We start from the raw sequence: 19,363 nt of genomic DNA, 5'->3' as shown, positions 1-19,363 counted from the left end.
CAGCACGTGGCCACTGAAGGATGGTGAAGCCAATATTGACACCCGCAATTCCAGGAGCACAGACTGAAATTATGGAAGCAAAGGTTGTGTTTCTAGAGTGCTGCTGGGCAGGAGGGACAGGAGGTGGTGAAGGGCAGAGGAGTCAGCCCAATTCCCTGAAACGAAGCTGTGAGAGCAGGCTGCTGAAAAGTGACCAGACAGGGCCACGTCACCCAGTTTGGTCCTGCACAGGGGTGGGCACAGCTCCAGGGGGCTGTGACCAGAACACAGGGGCAGTCTCCTGGCCTGGTGTTCCCACCGCCCACAAAACATGCCTCAGTCTTGCTGCTAGTAATTGAATAGAGAGAAGAATTAATTGTGAGTGGGCTGTGTCTCCCCTTCCCAGGGCTCCTCGTTTGCCCCGGGGCTGCCTTGGTGCTGTGGGTAGTGAAGACAAGGTCATTCCCATGTAACACATCCCAGTGGGGTTTCACCAAGTTCCTTCCCTTTGGGGGGTGGGGACAGGTTAATGGTGAGCAGTGGGATTGCCCCAGGCTGCTCCGTGCTGTTCAGCCATGGAGGACTGCTGTTGCCTCTGAAACGCCCCATTAAAGCCACAGTGAAGGCTCAGCAGGCAGGGCTGGGGGCACTGGACTGGCGGGCTGGGAAGAGTGAGGGTGGAGTGGGCTAGTATCCCTCTGGCTTTGCTGGGAAGCCCCCGTGCCTTTATTTTGGGGTGGAAAAAGTTGGTTTATGGCCAAGCATCCTCCAGGCATGGCTGTAAAACATTACAGGATCCTGGGGTTTGTGCATTTTGGCTGTTCTTCATAAGGTGTTGGAGCAGAGAGAGATGCTCAGGTATTGGGCAGTGCTTCTTGCGCTTCAGTGTCCTCATCTTCGTGTGTCCCAGTCTTTGGCTAACCCTCAACCCCCCTGCCTACACTGCCTGTCCCCTTTCGCAGTCCCCAGGCTGTCTGAGTTCTCTGCACCTGCAGAGAGGAGCTTTCCTCGCCCTCTGGCTCGCTCAGTGCTGCTGTGTGCTGCTGCAGGTACTGCTCTCCTCCATCAGTCGGGATTAGCGCTGTGGTCCTGTCTATGTCCCTGCCTGGCAGGAGCAGGGAACTGTGCCTATTGGCCTCTCTCTGTGAGTGACAGCAGTGTCCTGGTTGCTCCTCCACCTGATAGTTTCCCCTGAAACTATTCACTGGTAGTTCCCCCTGAAAGAGGTATTCAAGGCAAAACTCCTGTGGGTGTTTTGCTGGCTTCCCCTCACCCCAGATTCTCCTAGGCTCCTCTTATGACATGAACTCCCAGTTTGCTAGAAGCCCTTGTTTCCATTCAGCCCAGTTTGGCCTGCTTGCCCCTAAAGCTGTGGTTGGTGTTGTTTTTCTTGTTTCTGCCTTTCTGAAATAAGGGATGCTAGTGGAGAGGTTTCAGGCTGATGCTCCTTGCTGGCTTTGATCTCTTGTGGGGAGCAGGAGCTGGCACTGCTGTTCGTCACCCTGCACAAGGAAGGGGGTGTATGTGGACCATTTCTGATGTGGACTGGGATAGATGGGGGTGATGAAGAAGCAGGCAGGAAGTTGGAGCTGGAACCTGTCTGTGTCCTGCAGGTGTGCTAAGGGACATCCTGGGAAAGAGAAGGCATGGTGCTGGGGTGGCTCTGGGTGTGGGGGTGCCATGCTGAGCATCACAAGGGGAATGGGAAGAGCTTTCCTCAGCCCCCACTGTGCTCTCTCCAGTCTCTGCTGTACAGCGGCACAGACCTCTCCCAGAGTCTCACAGTCCCTCTCCTGCTGTCCCTTCCTTCTCAAATCCTCTCCTGGTCTGCTTCCTGTCTTACCACAGTCTAGGCTGCTCCAGGAGCTGCCTCCACAGTTTCCAGCTGCCAGGAGGCTCTGTGTAGGGTGAAGGACATGGGCAAAGTTTGAGAGCAAGCCTGGACCCCAGCCAGGCTGGGACAGACACCTCCGTGTCCTGATTCCTCTCTCAGCTCCTGCTTCTTGGTGTCGTAGCCCTGTGGCTGCACCTTGGGAAAACAAAACTCAGCTTTGTGGGAAAGGGGATGGGAGGGCTGCAGCTCACATGCCTGCTGCATCATCTGCAGCATTTAACATCCCTGATGAACATAAAACACATGAGGTCTTCTCTGAAGAAAAACACTTCTGTACCTGACCAGTCTAAACATGGTCCCAGTTCTGCAGACCAGGGCAGTGGAGCAGTGGGGTAGCAGGACAAGATCTGATGGGACCATGCTGGTGAGCCTCTTCCAGGGATCACAGCCCAGTGGCTGCTTCAAGCGCTGGGGGCACAGCAGGTCCCCAAGTCTTTCTGCCACAAGGGGCTTTCTTCCACCATCTCCACAGCAGTTTGGCCTGAGGCCCAGCTGGTCTCAGGAGCACAGGGCTGGAGTTTCTCTTCTCCCCAGGAGAGCCAGACAAGCCATTTAGCCTCACTGCCTGGGGATGGAGGGGACCCTCACCCCGTGGACCAGGGGGCTTATCTCAGATGGCCTGTGAAGGAGCTGACAGGCACACAGATTTCCCTTGTGCTGCCTGGCACGGGAGAGAGCCTATCCAAAAAGGTTTTTTACTTAGAAACAAAAGGCGGTGGGGGGTGTCACACTTGATATGAACACAGGTGGGCTGGGAAGCACCAAGGGAAGAAGGCAAATGCCTCTGTGCAGGCACCTGGCTTCCCTGCAAGGAGCAGACTGTGGGCATGATCCAAGGCAGCAGCAGAGGTGGAATGAGCCCAGCAGCCATGATGCTGCTGGTCCCTGGCTGTCACCGACCTTCTCATTTCTCTTCCCTTCCCGAAGGTGGGGTAGGATGGGGCCTGTGGAGGCTTTGGCTGTAGGCCCGGGGATGGCTGACAGGAGCATCATCTGTCATCTGCTGTCAGGGGAAGTGTGGCCGCTCCTGGGTGATCCCACACTGGCTTGATTTTACAGCCATGACTGGCACTTGAGCCTGTTTGCCGAGGGCAGGGGGCACACAGAACTGTCAGCTTGTGGCTGCCTCTGACCCCGTACAGGACACCATAAATCTCCCAATTTAAGGCAGCCCAGACTATTCTGGACACGGTGCTATTGAGTAGACTGTAGTGTGCAGGATAATGTGTACCTGATCCTGTGCCCACCAGGGGTAAAGTGGAGACGGCCACTGGTGAAGGAGAGCAGCATCTGGGAAATAGACTAAATTCCTTGAATTTTTTCTGTATAAAAAAGTGGGGATTGTCTGAATTTAGAACATCAGGAGTGTCTAGTGCTTCCTGCTTTGGTTTTGCCTGGTTTTCCTTAGGCAGTGCAGAGAGGGGAATATGAGGATCCACCTCATCCGTGCTGTGGTACATCAGCTGTTCACACAGCTCATCCTGGAGGATTTTTCCCCTGACCATGTGCTGTAGTGATGAGCTGAGTATGTGAATGTGTCCTGCCCTTGGAAACCAGCTCCTGCTTCTGCCGAGCACCTTCAGTGCCTGTCCTGCCTGTTCCTGTGGTCCTCCTAAATGTTTCCAGTTAAATGCAGGCTTGGCCCAAGACTTCTTTCTACACATAGGATGCCCCCTCAGAAACATCCTTAAAATCTTTTGCACCAAAAAGAGGGAAAGAAACTGAACAAGGACCTGAATTTTGGGGGAATTTTGGCCAGCACAAGGCAGTTGCTCATTCTGTGCTGTACTGGGTTTGTTAATACTGATACAGGGACTGTTTTCTCCTTGGGCCCTGTGGGGTCAGCCCAGTGGTGGGGCAGTGCCCAGGCTCCCGCACCTGCTTGCAGCACCCCTCAGCAGTGAGGATGCTGGGCAAGATCAGGTGAGAACCCTGGGAGATCCATCCCCAGAGGTGACAGTAGGCAGAGTTTTGGGGTGACGCATTGTATGGTGGGGAGAGGTGTTGGTGCTCTTGTGTCTAGGGTTGCTGGGTGCCTGAGCAAGGGGAAAGGTGCGCAAGCTGCGTGTCAGCGTGCACACGAGAGAGAGAACTGTCCCGTGGCTGCAGCTGTGTGTCTGTGTGTGAGGCAGAGGGGTGTATTTTGCGGGTAGGGGTAAGCAAAGCGAAGGGTGAATAACTGTGCTGGGGGGTGCACAGTGTGCCAGGGGTGCAAGTGAGACGGAGGGGACCTCATGGGAAAGGCTGCACGCATGTGCCAGCTGTGCGTGCGTGAAAGGGACTGCGTGGAGCCTGTGTGTGTGAGGGTAGCGTGCATGTATGTGCGTGTGCGGGGCCGTGTGTGTGTGCGGGCGGGCCGTGCACGCGTGTGTCTCTGTGGGTGTGTGTGCTGGTGCGGCGGGGCAGCCGCCGCGCTGTCACGCAGGGGCGGCTGACAGGAGCTGCCTCTCCAGCGGCGGCAGATAGCGCTGATTGCTGATTCGAGGAAGCAAAATAGCAATTGTAATTATGGGCTCTGATAAGATAAAGGAGGGCGCGGGGAGCGCGGGGACCGGCAGCGGGGCACGGCCGGCAAATTAGCAGCTGTCACTCAGCGCCGAGCAGGCGGCGCCGGCCCCGGCCAGGTACCGGCCCCGGGGGCCGCCCGCTGCAGCCCCGCCGCAGCCCCCGCCCCGGTGCGCAACAGGTGGCGGGGCCGGGAGGGCCGGGGCTCGCCGGAACAATGCAGCCCTCGGCGGCCCTGCCCGGGCTGCGGGGCTGAGCCCCGTCCCGCCGCCGCCGCCGCCCGGCCCCATGGCCCCGCAGCGCCGGCCCTGAGGGCGCCCGCCCGCTCCGCAAGGTAAGCGCCCGGCGGGGATGCTCGCGGAGAAAGCGGGGGTGTCCCGCTCCCTACCCCGGCGGAGGTATTTGCTCAGCCTCACTCCTTCTCGAAACTCCGGCCCCCTCCATCCCCCTCCTCCGGTAATCCTTTTAATGTCTGGCACGTCCCGGGAGGGCTCGCCCGCCCGCTCCCAATCCACAACGCGCCCGCGGAGCGGCGAACCCCCAGCGGGGGGAACCGCATCCACGACCCACCCTCCGAGCCCTTAAACCCCGTTTTACCGATGGGGAAACTGAGGCACGGGGTGGGGAGGGAGTCCCGCCGGCGACTGGCCGCGGAGCCCGGCCCTTAGTGGCAGCCCCGAGCCCCGGCGACACCTGGCCCGCCGCTCGCTCCGCTTCGGCAGGTACCGCCGGGGCCGGGAGGGTAGCGGGCGTCCGGCCGGGCTTCCCCCGCTGCGGCTGCCGCCCCGGGCCGCGCCCGCCCCCGCCGTCGGGGCTGCGGGTCGGCTTCGCCTCCCGGGGAGGCAGCGGGGCCGCGGAGCGGGGCGGGGGGCTCCCCGCGGCAGGGGCCGCCGGCCGAGCGCCCCGGGGGCTGGGCGGGCGGTCGGGTCCCCGGGGCCTTTCCCCTCTGTAGCCGCTTGTGCCCTCCTTTCTTTGGGGCGAGGACGTGCCGGCAGGGCGAGAGGAACCGAGGAGCTGAGGCAGCGCCGCGCCCCCCGGGCGCTCCCCGCCGCCGCCGGGCCCCGGGCCCCCGGCTCCGCATCGGCGCCGCGATGGACCCCTGCTCTTCGCTCTTCAGCTACGTGTGAGTACCGGCAGCCCCAGCTCTCCCGCCCCGCGCCCGCAGCCCCCCCGGCTCACACCTCTCTCCCGCTTTTCCCCCTCCCAGGTTAATGCACTTGTTCGTCCTCTGCCTGCAAGCCCAGGTAAGAGCCCGCTGGGCTGCCCGGCTTTGTTCGCCCCGCGGGGATGGGGGGTGCCCCGCCGCCGCCGAGCGGCTCGGCAGGGAGGGAGACAGGGAAGAGGAGCCGTTTAAAACCCAGGAGACAAAAGTTGCCGGGTCGTAAAAAGCCGGAGCCAAGGGGGAACCCACCTTTCCCGGGACGCAAAATACGGTGCGGGGGACTCCGGCTGCGAGGCAGGGAGTACCGGGATTTCAAGGAAATACGCAGGGTTATCTTAAAGCAGCTTTAATTCCCGTCCCCCGACCTCTAATTACACTGTGGATACCCCCATCCTTCTCCTCCGTTTTTTTTCCCTCCTATATGGCTTCATCCAAAAAAGTAAAGCAGAATTAAAAAGAGGAAAAGAAACCCTGCAAAAGCCTTAGTAAAAAGCGCAGGTTTTGATTCAGCTTAAAAGTGTCAGACTTTAGCATAGCTGGTTTGTATCGGCAGAGGCAGAAGTGACACGAATAGATTAAACGTCCCGGGCAGAGCTTGTGCAACACCCGCATACCAGCAGGCACGCGTCGCTGGGAGCGGTGCGCCTCCAAACCGGGGTGAAGCCCCCCCTTCCCCCTGAGATCACAGGTGCAGAAGCTTTGTTTAAAATGCCCTTTAAGCTACTTTTTTTATTATTGTTATTTTCCTGGAAGCTTGGGGGGAAAAAATGGAATTTCCAGCTGAATAGTGAAGGGAATGGAGCACTGGGAGTGTGCAGTTGTATAAAAACATAGCTGTAATATTTTGGAGTATGAGATGGAGACCAAATAGCAGCATGGCTAATGACCTCTCCTCCACATGGTACCCTCATCAGAGCTGGGGAGAGAATCCTGCTGTATTATCCAAAACCCGTCTATAGGAAACACACATGCACAGGCAGAAGCAGAGGGAGAGAGATGACATTGTCAAGGGGAGATATCTCTATAAAGCTGGCTTTGAGAGAGCAGCGGCTTTTGCTTTTATTGTGGTTTTCTGTTGTTGTTTAAGACAGGAGGAAATCTTCCCATTTGACGTGGGGGTGGTGGGGGGTAGTCCCAGCCTTCTGATGTTGAAAGGAGCGATCTCCTAACATTTGCTCAGAATACATCTTTATAAATGTCAGGGAGCAGCGAAACTTTCCAGACTTAAAAGAGGGATTTGAGACGAGGGGGGAAAAAGACTTCTGTGCCAGCTTGTGAGCCGGGGCTGAGGGGGGAGCAGGTTTGGCTGCTCATGAAAATCATTTAAAGCCCAGGAGCAGCAGTGTCGGGTCTGGAGAGGATGGGCTCAGCTGCAGCTCTGGGACTAACGGGTTGGTGGGCTGGGGAAGACCCCGTGCTGGCACTGACTGGGGATGAGGACTGTGATTGCATGGGTAGCATGTTGGTATCCTCAGGTTGTTATACCACTAAATACCTGGGCTGGGGTATGGTTTTCTTGTAATTCTTATACCTCACAGCTCTACCTTCTCTGTGGACTTTGTGTTGGAAGAGCTTATTGAGTGGGATATTTGGGAGCAAATAAAGAGCCTGAGACCCAGAGGACAGGCAGCTGTTGAAACTGCTGGGATATGTGCCTGGGGCAGCTGGAGTAGTAGTATGTTCCTGCAGAGGTGAAAGAGGTGTGGGATGAAAGCATCAGCCCCTTGAGAGGGCAACACAGTGCCATCCTGCATGTCTCGCCTCGACCCCTTCCACCTCCCAGCCTTGACGCCCATCTCAAGGTACCCCAGCGCCAGTTAGGACCCCCTGAGCCCTGGAGGGGCTTCTGGGCTCACCAAGCACTGTTGTAGTCCCGAGCCACCTGCCCCTCTGCTTCGGGCATGTCTAGAGCTCTGTATAGGGCTCTGATCACTGTGTCCCAGAGCTTAGTGCTCCTTCTCCTGGAAAGATTTTGGTGGCACAGGAGGCACCGCCGCGGTCCTGGCTCCTGGCCTCCCCGTAAAGCCCATTTGCCCCGCTGAGGAGTAGAGATTATAATGGTGTGTTGTATATTTTTTAATTTCCTAAAGGTAACTGTTCAGTCCCCACCTAATTTTACACAGCATGTGAGGGAGCAGAGCCTGGTGACAGATCAGCTCAGCCGGCGGCTTGTCCGTACCTACCAGCTGTACAGCCGGACCAGCGGGAAACATGTGCAGATCTTGGACAACAAGAAAATCAATGCGATGGCAGAGGATGGGGATGTGCACGGTAAGGACACACGATGTGGGCAGGCGAGGGGGGGACCTGGGGAGGTGTTTGCAGCCCATAGTGGCGATTGATGATTTCCGTCCTGTTTGTTAGCCAGAAATCGTTAAAATCGTTCAGCTTGTGGGGGCTTGTAAAAGGAGAACATAGGGGTCAGTAATCAGCAGCTGTGTGATTCAAGGTGAGGGCGGGTTCCCTGTGCCAAGGGAGGGGACCAGTTCTTGAAGGATAGGCTCTGCTTCTTTCCTTTTAATTCTTGGTTTGCACCTGACTCAGAGGGCTCGGGGCTGTGGCATCCTGAGCATCAGCAGTCATTTCATCCCAGCTCTTTAGAGGGATGGGAATCCCTGAGACTTCCTTCTGAAACAGAAACAGAAAGTAAATTTGAAAAAGAAGAGGCAGGGAGGAGAAAGGGGGAATGACTGCTTTGGAAGCCTTCCCTGAACTAGGACTGTCTAAAGTGGCATTTTCCTGATATAGTCCCATCCCTTTCTTCTCCTCACAAATCCCGAGCAGAGGGTCAGCGAGGCAGTCAGCTGCAGGTGAAGATGCTGCGGTGTCTCTAGAGACAAAGCAGGGACTCTGCAAGCGTGAGAGCCTGTGCTCTGCCACAGCCCCTCTGCATCGTCCTGGCACCCTCTCCCCAAAACCCCCACCTTCTCTAGGGCAGGGGGACCGGTCTCTCCGCTGGGGACTCTTGAAGCCCAAATACTTTGGTGGTGTGAGCTACTGCCACGCTGGGATGGTCAAACGTGGCGCAGGGGTCAGTGGGGCCAGCGAGCCCTGGCAGCGCCACGGGGCCGGCTGCGGGAGGCCTGATCCTGCACCCGGGGCAGGGAAGCACCTGCGTTCCTGTGTGTTGTGCACAGGGATTGCAACTCTTGTTCTTTGGTATTAGCTGCAATTTCCCTACCTTGCTTGGGTAGATTAGTAGGAGCAATTTTTTTCTTTACCTTTCTGGGTTTTGGGGGCTTTTTCTTCATTTTAGTTTGGCTGAAAATTTCACCCTGGACATTATCAGTGTAAGCACAGTGCAGGTTCCATGTGATATTCCATACATCCAGAATTAATCTTGCAAATGAATTATTCCCATACTGGAGCAGATCTAGCTTCAAAGGGCAGTAGCTAATTTCCCAAGCAAAAAAAGAAAATCCCATCTTGTTTTAGACCTCTAACGCCTGGATTTTAAAAAACAGTTAGTGCATATTTAAATAACAACCAGGTTTAAATAAGGCCAGAAGGAGGGGACTGGTGGTGGCTTGAAAAACTCTATTAAAATGTAATAAAGAAAGGTTAAGCATTTGAAGAGCTAAGGAGGAAAATGAAGACTGATCTAAACCAGAAAGAGAACAAGCAGTTTTTCAGATGTAAAGTTTTAAAAGAGTTGCAAGTCTGTAAATGTTAAAATAGAGGTTCAGGATTGTTCTGTATGAATCTCTAGGGAGGCCCCCATGTCTGGAAGAACTATTAAAACGCTTCTTACTTTCACCTTTTTTAACATTTCCTGAATACTTTCTCCTCTTCGCAGTCCAGTTGGGGGATCAAGTGTGTCTCGCTGCATTTTTTCAGCATTTACGTAGCCACTTTCCCTTCAAAGTTTGAGCATGAAACATAATTTTACTGGGATAAATCTGTCACTTAAATGAAAGAATGGAGTTGAAAATGTTAAGCCTCGCCCCCTCCCCAAAAGAGGGAGGAAAAAAAAAAAAAAAGGACTCCCCCCAAATGTTATCTAGAAATCCACTTTTGCAGCAAGGATCCCCCCCTCCCCAAGCCGTTCCTTCTGCCTTTTTTTTTTTTTTCTGTCTCATTTTTGGGGGTGGGTGTGTAAAAGGGGTTGATTTATTTTTGCAGATGACCCCTTTCCCCACGCTGACATTTTTACAGCCGACTTAACATCAAGTCTGGCGTTTTCAGTTATTTATCTTAATTGTCAATATTTGATTGACTTTTTTTAATTCTAAGGGAAGGTGGGCGGCCTTAATTCTAAGGGAAGCTGCAGCCCAGCTTGTCCCTCCCAGGCTGTGCCTGCCACCAAGAAAACCACTGCCAGCTGCAGCTTGAACTCAGCCCCACGAGTGGCTGGGGACACCAGCACAGCTCTCTGCCCACTTGCTGGTTTTTATCTATGCCCAGGGTTTTCTGCTGGCTGGGGCTGGAGTTTGCAAGGTTCACGAGTTGCCTACAAGGGTCTAGGGGTGCAAGTCCCTGGGGCCAGGTTGTCTTTATCCTCTGTGGATGAGGGGGCCGGAGCGACACATGGGCTGGGCTCGTGCAGGGCAGCAAACCCGTCTGGTGGCTGTAAATCACAGCTGCCCTTTGGGGAAAAAGAAAAAAAAAAAAGGGAAAAGTCCAAAAGAGAAGCAATGTGCATCTTTAAAGCAGGGTTTTGTGCTCACTGAGGCCAAGGCCTCCCACTCCCTCCCTCTCTCCCTCTTCATCCCTCCCTCCCTCCCAGCTCTTTCTATCGCTCAGAGAGAAAAATCAATTCTCCTCAAACCTTTTACTGCCTCCAAGATCAATTCCCCCTTTCCCCAATATAGATAAATAGGGGGTCACTGTCTCAGTGCTTTGTTTGCAGAGTGCCATCGCTCCCGTGGGTGATTTTGGGGATGCTAGGTGCTTGTCAGGCTCTGGGCATTGATCAGCACAGCCTGGAGTCGGCTCTTCCCAAATTTCCTGTCTCTGAGTTCAATCTGTGCCTGCCTAGGAGTAGGGGGATGTGAGTGCACGGTAGCTTGGGGACAAGAGATGCTGCAGGGTGATGCTGACGGGAGGGGGTGCCTGCATGCACATCAAGCTTGGCCTGCCTGACAGCACCAAATCAGTCAGCCCCAGCAAATTTGGGGATGATCTTTCCATTGGTCAACTCAGTGGCTGCCAGCACTGCCTGCTTGCTGTCCCCACCCTTGGTGCCATTGACCTGAGCAGCATCCATCATAACAGGGAACAGGATTGAGGCATTGCAGAGACAGAGGGGACATTTGCCCCTCACCCAGAGTGTGATTTAGGCTCGTTTTAGCTTGTGTGTATGTACCCGCAGCCTCCTTCTGCCATTCAAAGCATCCTCCTGCCAAGCCTCCCACTCCAGAGCCACAGCACTGCCCTCACTGGGGCTTGCTGGAGGCTGAGCATGCTGGGCTAGAGATGTGCAAGCTGCAGTGAACCACAGTCCTGATGAACTGAGCGGCCCTTGTGCAGAGATCAGAGGGGATAAATCGGGCATCAACAGACTTAAACCCATATTAAGAGTGTCAGCTTGGAATCTTTGTGGCCTGTACTCTAATTGCCTTTTCTGATAGCACTTGTGGTACTATGGGCTGATGCTGGACAAGAGCTGATGGGGCAGTCACAGCTGGCTTTTCAGCACCGTGGGGAATTCTTCGGTGCTTGGCATAGCACAGACCTTTTGAGGTGCAAACAGGTAGCCACCATCCCCATCGAGGCTTGCTCTGGGGACAGCAGCTGCAGGACTGGGAAGAAGGATGTCCTGTCCCCATCCTCCCCCTTCCCTGGGGATGGATGGGCTTTGGGGCTTGGGTTCCCAGGGTGAAGGCAGGGAGGGAAGGTGACAGTTCTATTTATAGGTGGCCCATCGACCCAGTGATTTGCATAGCTCCTTCAGAAGTCGATCGATGCCTCCATTAAAAAACTGAGACCAAATCAATACGCCCTCTCGACTTGTGCAAAGGTGAAAGGCATTAAAAGGGTGGCTGTTACCCTTCACGCCTCCCCTGCCAGCTGCAAAGTCACTACTCCTCCTGCAGCCCTGGCCTGGCAGAGGGACATGGAGCAGTGTCCCCTGGGCTGGGGACAGCTGGCAGCATGCTGTGCGCTTCCAGAAGGTGCCTGCCTGGTTCTTGCCCACAGACACACCCAGACCTCCAGCACAAGCCCTGCTCGCTGCCCTGACTCCATCTGGGACACCTCTGTGGCACCTGAACCACTGAGCCCCGTGGAGTGGGGTAAAACAGAGCTACTCCCCACCCAGCACAGCTCACGGTGGCAAAGGATCATGTCCAAGGTCATGCAGGGACATAGGGGCAGATTAAGGGAGGGACAAAGCTGTATCTTAACCTCATGTGCTGATTTTAGGGCTCTCTCTGGCTCAGTTGCATGAGCTCATGTGCCTGCAGTGCTCAGCACCAGGGTTCATTGCTGGGGTCTCCATACCTGGGCTGGCTCTATCCCACAGCCCCTCTGACCTCCCTCCCTCTCTGCCCTCCGTTGCTCTCCCCAGCCAAGCTCATCGTGGAGACAGACACCTTTGGAAGCCGCGTGCGTATCAAGGGGGCAGCCACAGGTTTCTACATCTGCATGAACAAGAAGGGGAAGCTGATTGGCAAGGTAGGGTGCAAGGGTATGGGCAAGGCAGGGAACTGCTGGGGACACGGAGCAGGGACTGCCAGGAGAGGAGCTCTGACCTGATACAGAGCTACCTGTGTGGTGGGGAGGTGAGATGGGGGTCCTGGGGCTCAGCCAGCACTGCCTTTTTGAGGGCAGGGGGACAAGCCATCCTGCAGCCTGAGGGGGAGCAAGAGAGGTGGGAGGGTGCCGTGTGGGGCACATTCCTTCTATCTCTCCGAACAAATAGGCGGATTGCTGGTCTATTCTCCACGATTACATGGTACAAATGCCAGGAATGTTAAGATGCGCCATGGGGCTGGCCCCAAGGCCAGACCCCACCACCCGCTGATTTGTCATGCAGCTTCTGAGCCTCGATGCCCCTTCCCATGGCGGGGGGGGGTGGAATGGATGTGCAAAATCCCTCCAGAACAGTGATTATCTGCAAGGATTTTCCATGGCAGCTGCTTTCTGGGGGCTGCCCAGTGTGGGTCCCTCTCTAGTCCTGCTGCTGCCCATAATGGGGAGAGCTCAGTTCCTGGCTACCCCGTGCTCCTCCCACCACCTGCATCAGTGGGCACCAGCACCACTGACCTCACGTCACTTCTCCTACCACCCAATGCTCCTCGATGCCCCTCCTATATTAAAGACGCCAGGGGGACAGGATGTGTGGGTGAACTGGGACGGAGAGTTTGCTTATGGTTATACCCAGGCACAGGTGGAGGCAAAAGTTCCCTTATGGATGTGGTGGAAGTTAAGGCTAGGACCAGCTGCACTGGTATGTAAGCAGCAATGAGCAGTGTTTGTGTCACAATGCCTGCTCCCTGCGGCTTGTTGAGGAAAAGCAGATTTTGGGCAATTCTGACCTGTGGGAGCAGTGAGCCTTTGGTTGCCCGCAAGCACTGCAACCCTGTTGCCACATCAGTCAGTCCAGTGTGGGGCAGTGAGAAGCAGCCCTCTGAGCAAGTGCCTGTTGCTTAAATCTCTGCTCCTGTCCCCTTCTCAGAGCAACGGCAAAGGCAAGGACTGCGTGTTCACGGAGATTGTGCTGGAGAACAACTACACAGCGCTGCAGAACGCCAAGTACGAGGGCTGGTACATGGCCTTCACCCGCAAGGGCCGCCCGCGCAAGGGCTCCAAGACCCGGCAGCACCAGCGCGAGGTGCATTTCATGAAGAGGCTTCCCAAGGGCCACCAGACCACCGAGCCCCACAGACGCTTTGAGTTCCTCAACTACCCCTTCAACCGGAGAAGTAAAAGGACTAGAAACTCCAGCTCCAGAGCGGGCCCTTGATGTGCCTGCCCCTGCCCCATCTGCCTGCATCTCTCCTGGAGGATGTTCCTCTGAGCTTGGTGGACTATATGTAGAGACCTTCCCTTATGGGTATTAAACAAAACAGAGAAAAAAAAATGGGAGGGGGAGGATAAAAAAAAATTACCTGCTCTAGTTGTTGATACTTTTGTGGGGGGTGTTTGATTTTTACAAAAAAAAAAAAAAAAAGAGGAAAAAAATGAGAGAGGCTCTATTTTTGTACTCCAGCTTTAAAAGTAATGAAACATTCAAAGACTGGTGAAGGGAGAAGAGCCCTTCACTTAGAAATGTTCTAGTCTGTTTGGGGTTGCGCTTTATTTTGTAATTTTTTTTTTTTTTTTTTTTTTGTAGCTCTAGGGGTAAAGGAGTTAAAAAATCATGTTTAAAACAAACAAGCAAAAAAACCATGGAAATCCAAATCTGGAAGCGATGTGCTACTTAAATGAACTGAACTAATGCTATGCTTGCTGGAGAAGATGGAGAGGCTGGAAAACAACTAAGGGGAGGGGGTTTATTTTGGAGGTGGTTGGAGATTCCCTAGGTGGTTTTTGCAGCCTGAGTGATGTGGGGGCACTGCCTGTGGGAGCTGACTGTGACGCCTGGGGGTGAGGACCACTGGGTGCTTTCTTTCCTTGGATGTGCCTACTTCTTTGGCTGAGCAAGGGGTTGCTGGAAGTCGCTTGCATCCTTCTGAGAACACTGCTGGCTTCACAACTCTCAACTTACTTTTTTACTCAGGAGAGGACAGGGGTGATGGATTCCCCAGAGAAAGTCCTGAACTGACTTGGTACCTCTTACCCACGGGAGCATCTTTGGCATTTGGTTTGTTTTAAAGTACTAAGGTACAGCTGCTGTGGAGCAGGCTGGTAACTGGTATTATTTTTTTCCCCACGTGGAAAATGTGAACTTCTCACCAAAAATTGATATTTTTTTTCTGTCTATATTTTTTTATCAGATGCAAGTTTTCATCCATAAAATTAAACAAAGTTTACAAATTATTGTGGAGCCATTCCAGGCTGTTTTGTGGTAATATTCAGTATCATGTCATAATAGTTGGTGCTTCCATTGCCAACTGTCTCTTCCAGGTTTCCTCTTTGATAAGAAATACTGCCATCCTTGTCCCCCTAGGAAAGGAGGGGGTTTCTTTCAAAATTTCTGTGTTGACAGAAGCCCAATTTTCTATTTAGAAGAAAAAAAACCCCAACCCCAAAGGAAACATTAAATCTCTTGAGTGAACATCCTCAGCCAGCCCTGCTCTGCACATGCTGCCCTGGGACTGTGACTCTCTCCAAAGGGTTAAACCAATTATTCTTAACGGGGAGGGCAAACAAAGACACTGGATAGGAGCCAGAACCAGGGGTAACTTTTCATTCAATCTTTTTTGATTGTTTGGGGGTTTTCCTGTTTCCTTGAGGATTTTTGTTTTGTTTCGGTTGTGTACAAATTGAATATGAAATGATTGAAATATTTATTTAATATGTGCATTAAAAGTTTGTATTAGTCTGACAGAGCCTGATGCTTTCCAGGGATGGGTTGGGGCTGGAGAGACACGTTGGAGAGGGGTGAAAAAGGATGGCAGTGAGGTGCAGGATGGGGCTGAGGCTGCTGGTTGGTGCAATTTCCTTCCCAAGGGAACAGCTGTTGAAAGTGGGAGACTGCCCCAAGATTTTGAACCCAGATGAATCTCGTGGAAATCATGGTTTTCCTTGCAGCAAATTCCAGGTTCAATGTGCAGATGCCAACTCCTTGACAGGTGGGAGCAAGGCCTGCTGCAGGCTGAATGGGGACATAGTGCAATGGAGCCTTGATCACTGCTTTCAAGCACAGGATGAAGCTTTCCAAGAGAAAGCTGGTATTTGCTCCTCTCTTACCTGGAAGAGCTTGGTGGCTCTGCAAAGTGGGCTGTTGGGTCCCCTCCTTCAGAGAATACTCAACCCTGCTGCAGTGCGTGGTCTTGCTTACAGGACCTGATCAGGGATTCAGATACAGAGTGGTTCTAAGGTATGGAAGCATACAAGAATAAAACTGAAATATGTTAAACTGCATAAATGTAGCAGTCCTGCAAGGTGAGTCTCACCATCACTGGTGGCAGCCCTGGTTCTGTTGCTGTGTTCAGAGGTGCCTGTGACATCATTTAGTGCTCAGGGTGAGACTTATCTGTGGGTTTGAGGCCCTGACACAGCAGCCTGGGCTGAACTGGCAATATTTATCAGTCATTTCAAGGGGGGAAAACAAGGGGCTGAGCACTTGGCCGTGCTCTGCACCTGAGCATCACTGCTGCATCACAGAGATCAGGGATGTTGCTTGAGTCACAGGATAGCATGGATGGCTTTTGTCCTAGGAAGGATCCAAGGGCTGCAGAAGCCTGAAGATGACTGCTGGGGCGAGACTTTGTTGTGGTTTACAGGCTACAGGAATTAAAAGCGAATTGCTCCTGGCCTTTCCCCAGGCAGCGATTGTGTTTGATAGTCCTTAATGGTTGCTTTTTCTCCTTTAATTTGTCTAACTGCTTTTCCTAATGGCTTTGTGACCATGAGTGAATTGGTGCCAGGTGCCTGCTCCAGGTACAAGTAGCAGAGGCACAGGACTGGCTCCATGTCTCCTGTCTTGTTTCGAATGCCCCAGCTATGGGAGGGCATGGTGTGGGTGCTCAACCTCTGGTAAGGCTGTTCCCCCATCCCTGCCATCCTGGGATGCAGCCAAGAGCTGAAGCAGGGAGCAGCTAGCACCCTGGGGTTTGAGGTGGGTATGGACAGCCCTGTGTCCCTGCACAGCTCTGTACCACACTATCCTCCAAATCCTGCTGTCTGCTCTGCACCCAGGCCTGGCTCCTGCTCACTTGGTTCATGGTTAGTCAGCAACTTTTCATTAAAGGGCTTTTGGGGGGCCATGGAGCACTACAGCCTGAGACTTTGTTTATTGTTCAAATTTGTCCAACTTGAGCTTCTAGTCAACAAAGGTTGTTTCACCATTGCTTGGAAGATTAAAGAGCCCACTTCTAGTAAGTTAATGAGTAAATGAATTAATTAACGGTTCCTCATACCCTGTCTCTGCACTGATACCACTTAGTCCTTGGTAAGTCTGGAGGAGATCATGCAGGGTCCTGTGCACATTGTCCCCAGGGCTGGTGGCTTCTACTACCCATGTAGGGAGGTGGGGACAGTCCCTTGTGGTACCTGCTGTTCCTCCACAGTGACAGAAACCCTGGCTGTTATTTGAATGCATAGGGTCAATCATCAGCCCAGGAATGTGGGACTTTTCCTTTTCCTTCTTCATCAGCAGGTGTGTGAACCAAGCTTGAGAATCACAGCCATCCAGAGGCCCTGGGGACTGTGGGATGATGAGATGGGGCTGGATGCAGGAGAGTGCTGGGGATGGGGAGCTTTGGGGATGGGTGTTTGCTTCTGTTAACTCCTGCTGTTAGCGTGGGTGTTTTGGGCAGAAACCTCTGCTTTGAGCTAGCAAAGTCCTTGTGGTGGGCATGTGCCTGTTCCTAATGCCACCCTTGCCAGTGACACCCTGCAGCCCCCTCACTGCCCCCAGCTGGCTGGAGGGAGGTGGCAGATGAAGCAGGAGAGGAGCCTCGCTGCTCTGGCTGTCGGAGCAGGGGTGATGGCCCCACCCTGAGCTCCAAGCAGCAGTGTGTGTGTCCCTGCCCGGAGAGGGCTTCACCGTGCGGTGCCATCCAGACACAGCGACGAGGCTGGAGCTGAGCAACGTTTGCGACCGTCTGCCTTGCCAGATCACAGGGAAGCCCATCTGGTCCAGCCAGCCAACACAGGGTAAGAAGAAAATGTGGGGTGAACACACCAGGGCAACATCAGGCAGGAGAAAGAGCTGTTTTCAGATCAAATGCTGCTGTGATTGCCCAGAGAAGCTGTGGGTGCTCCATCCCTGGCAGTGCCCAAGGCCAGGTTGAACAGGGCTTTGAGCAATCTGATCTAGTTGAACGTATCCCTGCCCATGGCAGAGGATTTGGAATTAGATGACCTTTAAAGTCCCTTCCAGTCCAAACCATTCTGTGATTCTATGGCAGAGAAACAGAGTAGACAGGCAGCAGTAAACTGAAGTGGCAAGAAAACAGGCATGTGCTGTCTGAGCAGGGGCTGCACTAGGCCTTGATCAATCAAACCCCAAACTTTCTGGCACATGCTGTCTCTGCTCCCACCCCTTCTCTCAGTTTACAACTTTTCCACGAGGTGCGCTTGGATATGGGTGCCCACTGAGCTGGGTGGGCTGTGGGATGCTGTGGCAGAGCTGGGGCTTGCCCAGGCTCCCTTAGGCAGGCTCTAGCTTGGGAAGGACGACTGGGCTGTTTGTTTATTGCATGAGGCTCAGCTTTCAAACATTTCCCTGCCATCCCCCTCCCCCTCCTTTAATTAATTCTGGGTAAGAAGTTCTGGCTTTATTGTGCCACCGAACTGAGGGCTCCCTGTGGGAAAAGTCACACCTACTGAACAGCTTCTGATACCATGCAAATGAAGGACAAGTCCAGGAAACGCTTTCATCTCAGACCTGTCCAGCCCCCTGCCCATTAATTACACAGATTTCATTTGTGTGAGAGCAATTCCTCTTGGGGAGGGGGGTGGGGGCTGGCTGCAGCTTGTGGATCGTCTCAGCCCCCGCTCTCTCAAGACTCCTCCTTGGAAGGGGTTTATAGCCAGAAATGAGGATGCTCAGGGACTCAGTGGGGGATCTCATATTTTGGCCTCTCCAGACCAAACTGGCTTGTTGGTGGGCTGCATCCTGCCAGTGGGGAGGGCTCAGCACTGCTCCATGCCCTGCTCCATAGCAGCAAGCCCTGGCTGTGGAACCGAGTGGAGCATCCTAGAGGGGGACACAAGGTGGAGCAGAAATGAGCTCAGTGCTGTCCCAAGGGAATGGCCCTGCAGGCCAGGAGCTCATGAGATAGATTACTTTGGGCAGGGTAGCCACAAAACGAGTCTTACATATGGAAACATCCTTCTGTGCTGCAACAGAATCACATGTGTTGAGGGACAGCACCACGCTGTGACAGGGCACAAAATCTTCTTGGCCACAGGTGGACCAGACCCAAATCTCCTTTTGAGCCTTGGTCCCTCTCCGCTCCTCTCCTCTCCTTTCCACACAGCTCCTCTGACCACAAGCTGCAGCCAAAGTCATCTGCAGGCTGGTTCCTGTTTTCTGGAGTCTGATGGGGAGTCTTTGGTCCAGGCCCTGGAGAAGGTGCAGAGAGAGGTGCTGTGGAGCACAGTTGGTTTTCACAGCCAGTTTCCTGGCCGTAGCAATAACACTTAGCACTTCTGTAGCACCTGGGATGCTCCAAGCACCTACACATATGCTCCTCATTACCACTCTGCTTCCCATTTGCAGCCTTGCTGCCCCCTCCCCACACATGCCTACAGCACTATCAGTTCTCCCTTAGAAATGGGACCACCCTCCAACTGCTGTGGCTTTGCTGCAGAAGACCTTTGATGGCTAAGTTTGCTGTTTGCCTTCCTCTGGGACAAGGATGTGCTGTGACCTCTGGTGTTGCCAAGCCTTGGGCCCAGGGAGACATGGCCCCTGTGGCTTGGTGCACCAGAGGAGCTCTTGGGAGATGTTGGAGGGGTATCTGGGACTTGGATGGGGGGTGTTCTTGGGCTTTGTGTGACTTACAGCATCTCTCCTATGTTCATAGCAGCTGTAACACTGGAATGTCCTTCCAGGCCGCGTGGTGTCCAAGATCAAATCTGTGGCTACAGAGTCCTAGATCAGAGACAGGGGAGGCTTGGCTGTGTTGGGAAGAGCCACTCCAGCCATGTCCAGGTATTACCACTTTGCTAAGCTTGTGCTGTTTGTTGTTGTGGACTGGAAATGGGATGGTGAGGGCTGTCAGAGCCTCCCCAGTTTGGTGAGTGCCTGATCTGTGCCCCTGCTC

The 19,363-nt window shown here is 53.9% G+C and overlaps 1 protein-coding gene across 1 annotated transcript; it reads left to right on the top strand.

Annotated features, from left to right (window-relative positions):
- Window positions 1-5,469: 5,469 nt before the first annotated feature.
- On the top strand, window positions 5,470-13,712 carry FGF8 (fibroblast growth factor 8). The gene is made up of 5 exons (XM_039554299.1): window positions 5,470-5,501; window positions 5,586-5,622; window positions 7,631-7,811; window positions 12,049-12,155; window positions 13,159-13,712. The coding sequence occupies exons 1-5, from the start codon at window positions 5,470-5,472 to the stop codon at window positions 13,444-13,446; spliced, it is 645 nt and encodes a 214-aa protein (XP_039410233.1). The 3' UTR covers window positions 13,447-13,712.
- The last annotated feature ends 5,651 nt before the right edge of the window (window positions 13,713-19,363 follow it).

This window comes from Corvus cornix, chromosome 6 (assembly GCF_000738735.6).
Source record: "Corvus cornix cornix isolate S_Up_H32 chromosome 6, ASM73873v5, whole genome shotgun sequence".
Taxonomy (NCBI): domain Eukaryota; kingdom Metazoa; phylum Chordata; class Aves; order Passeriformes; family Corvidae; genus Corvus; species Corvus cornix.
Note: the sequence above shows the minus strand (reverse complement) of the source record. Positions and strands in the feature narration are given on the sequence as shown.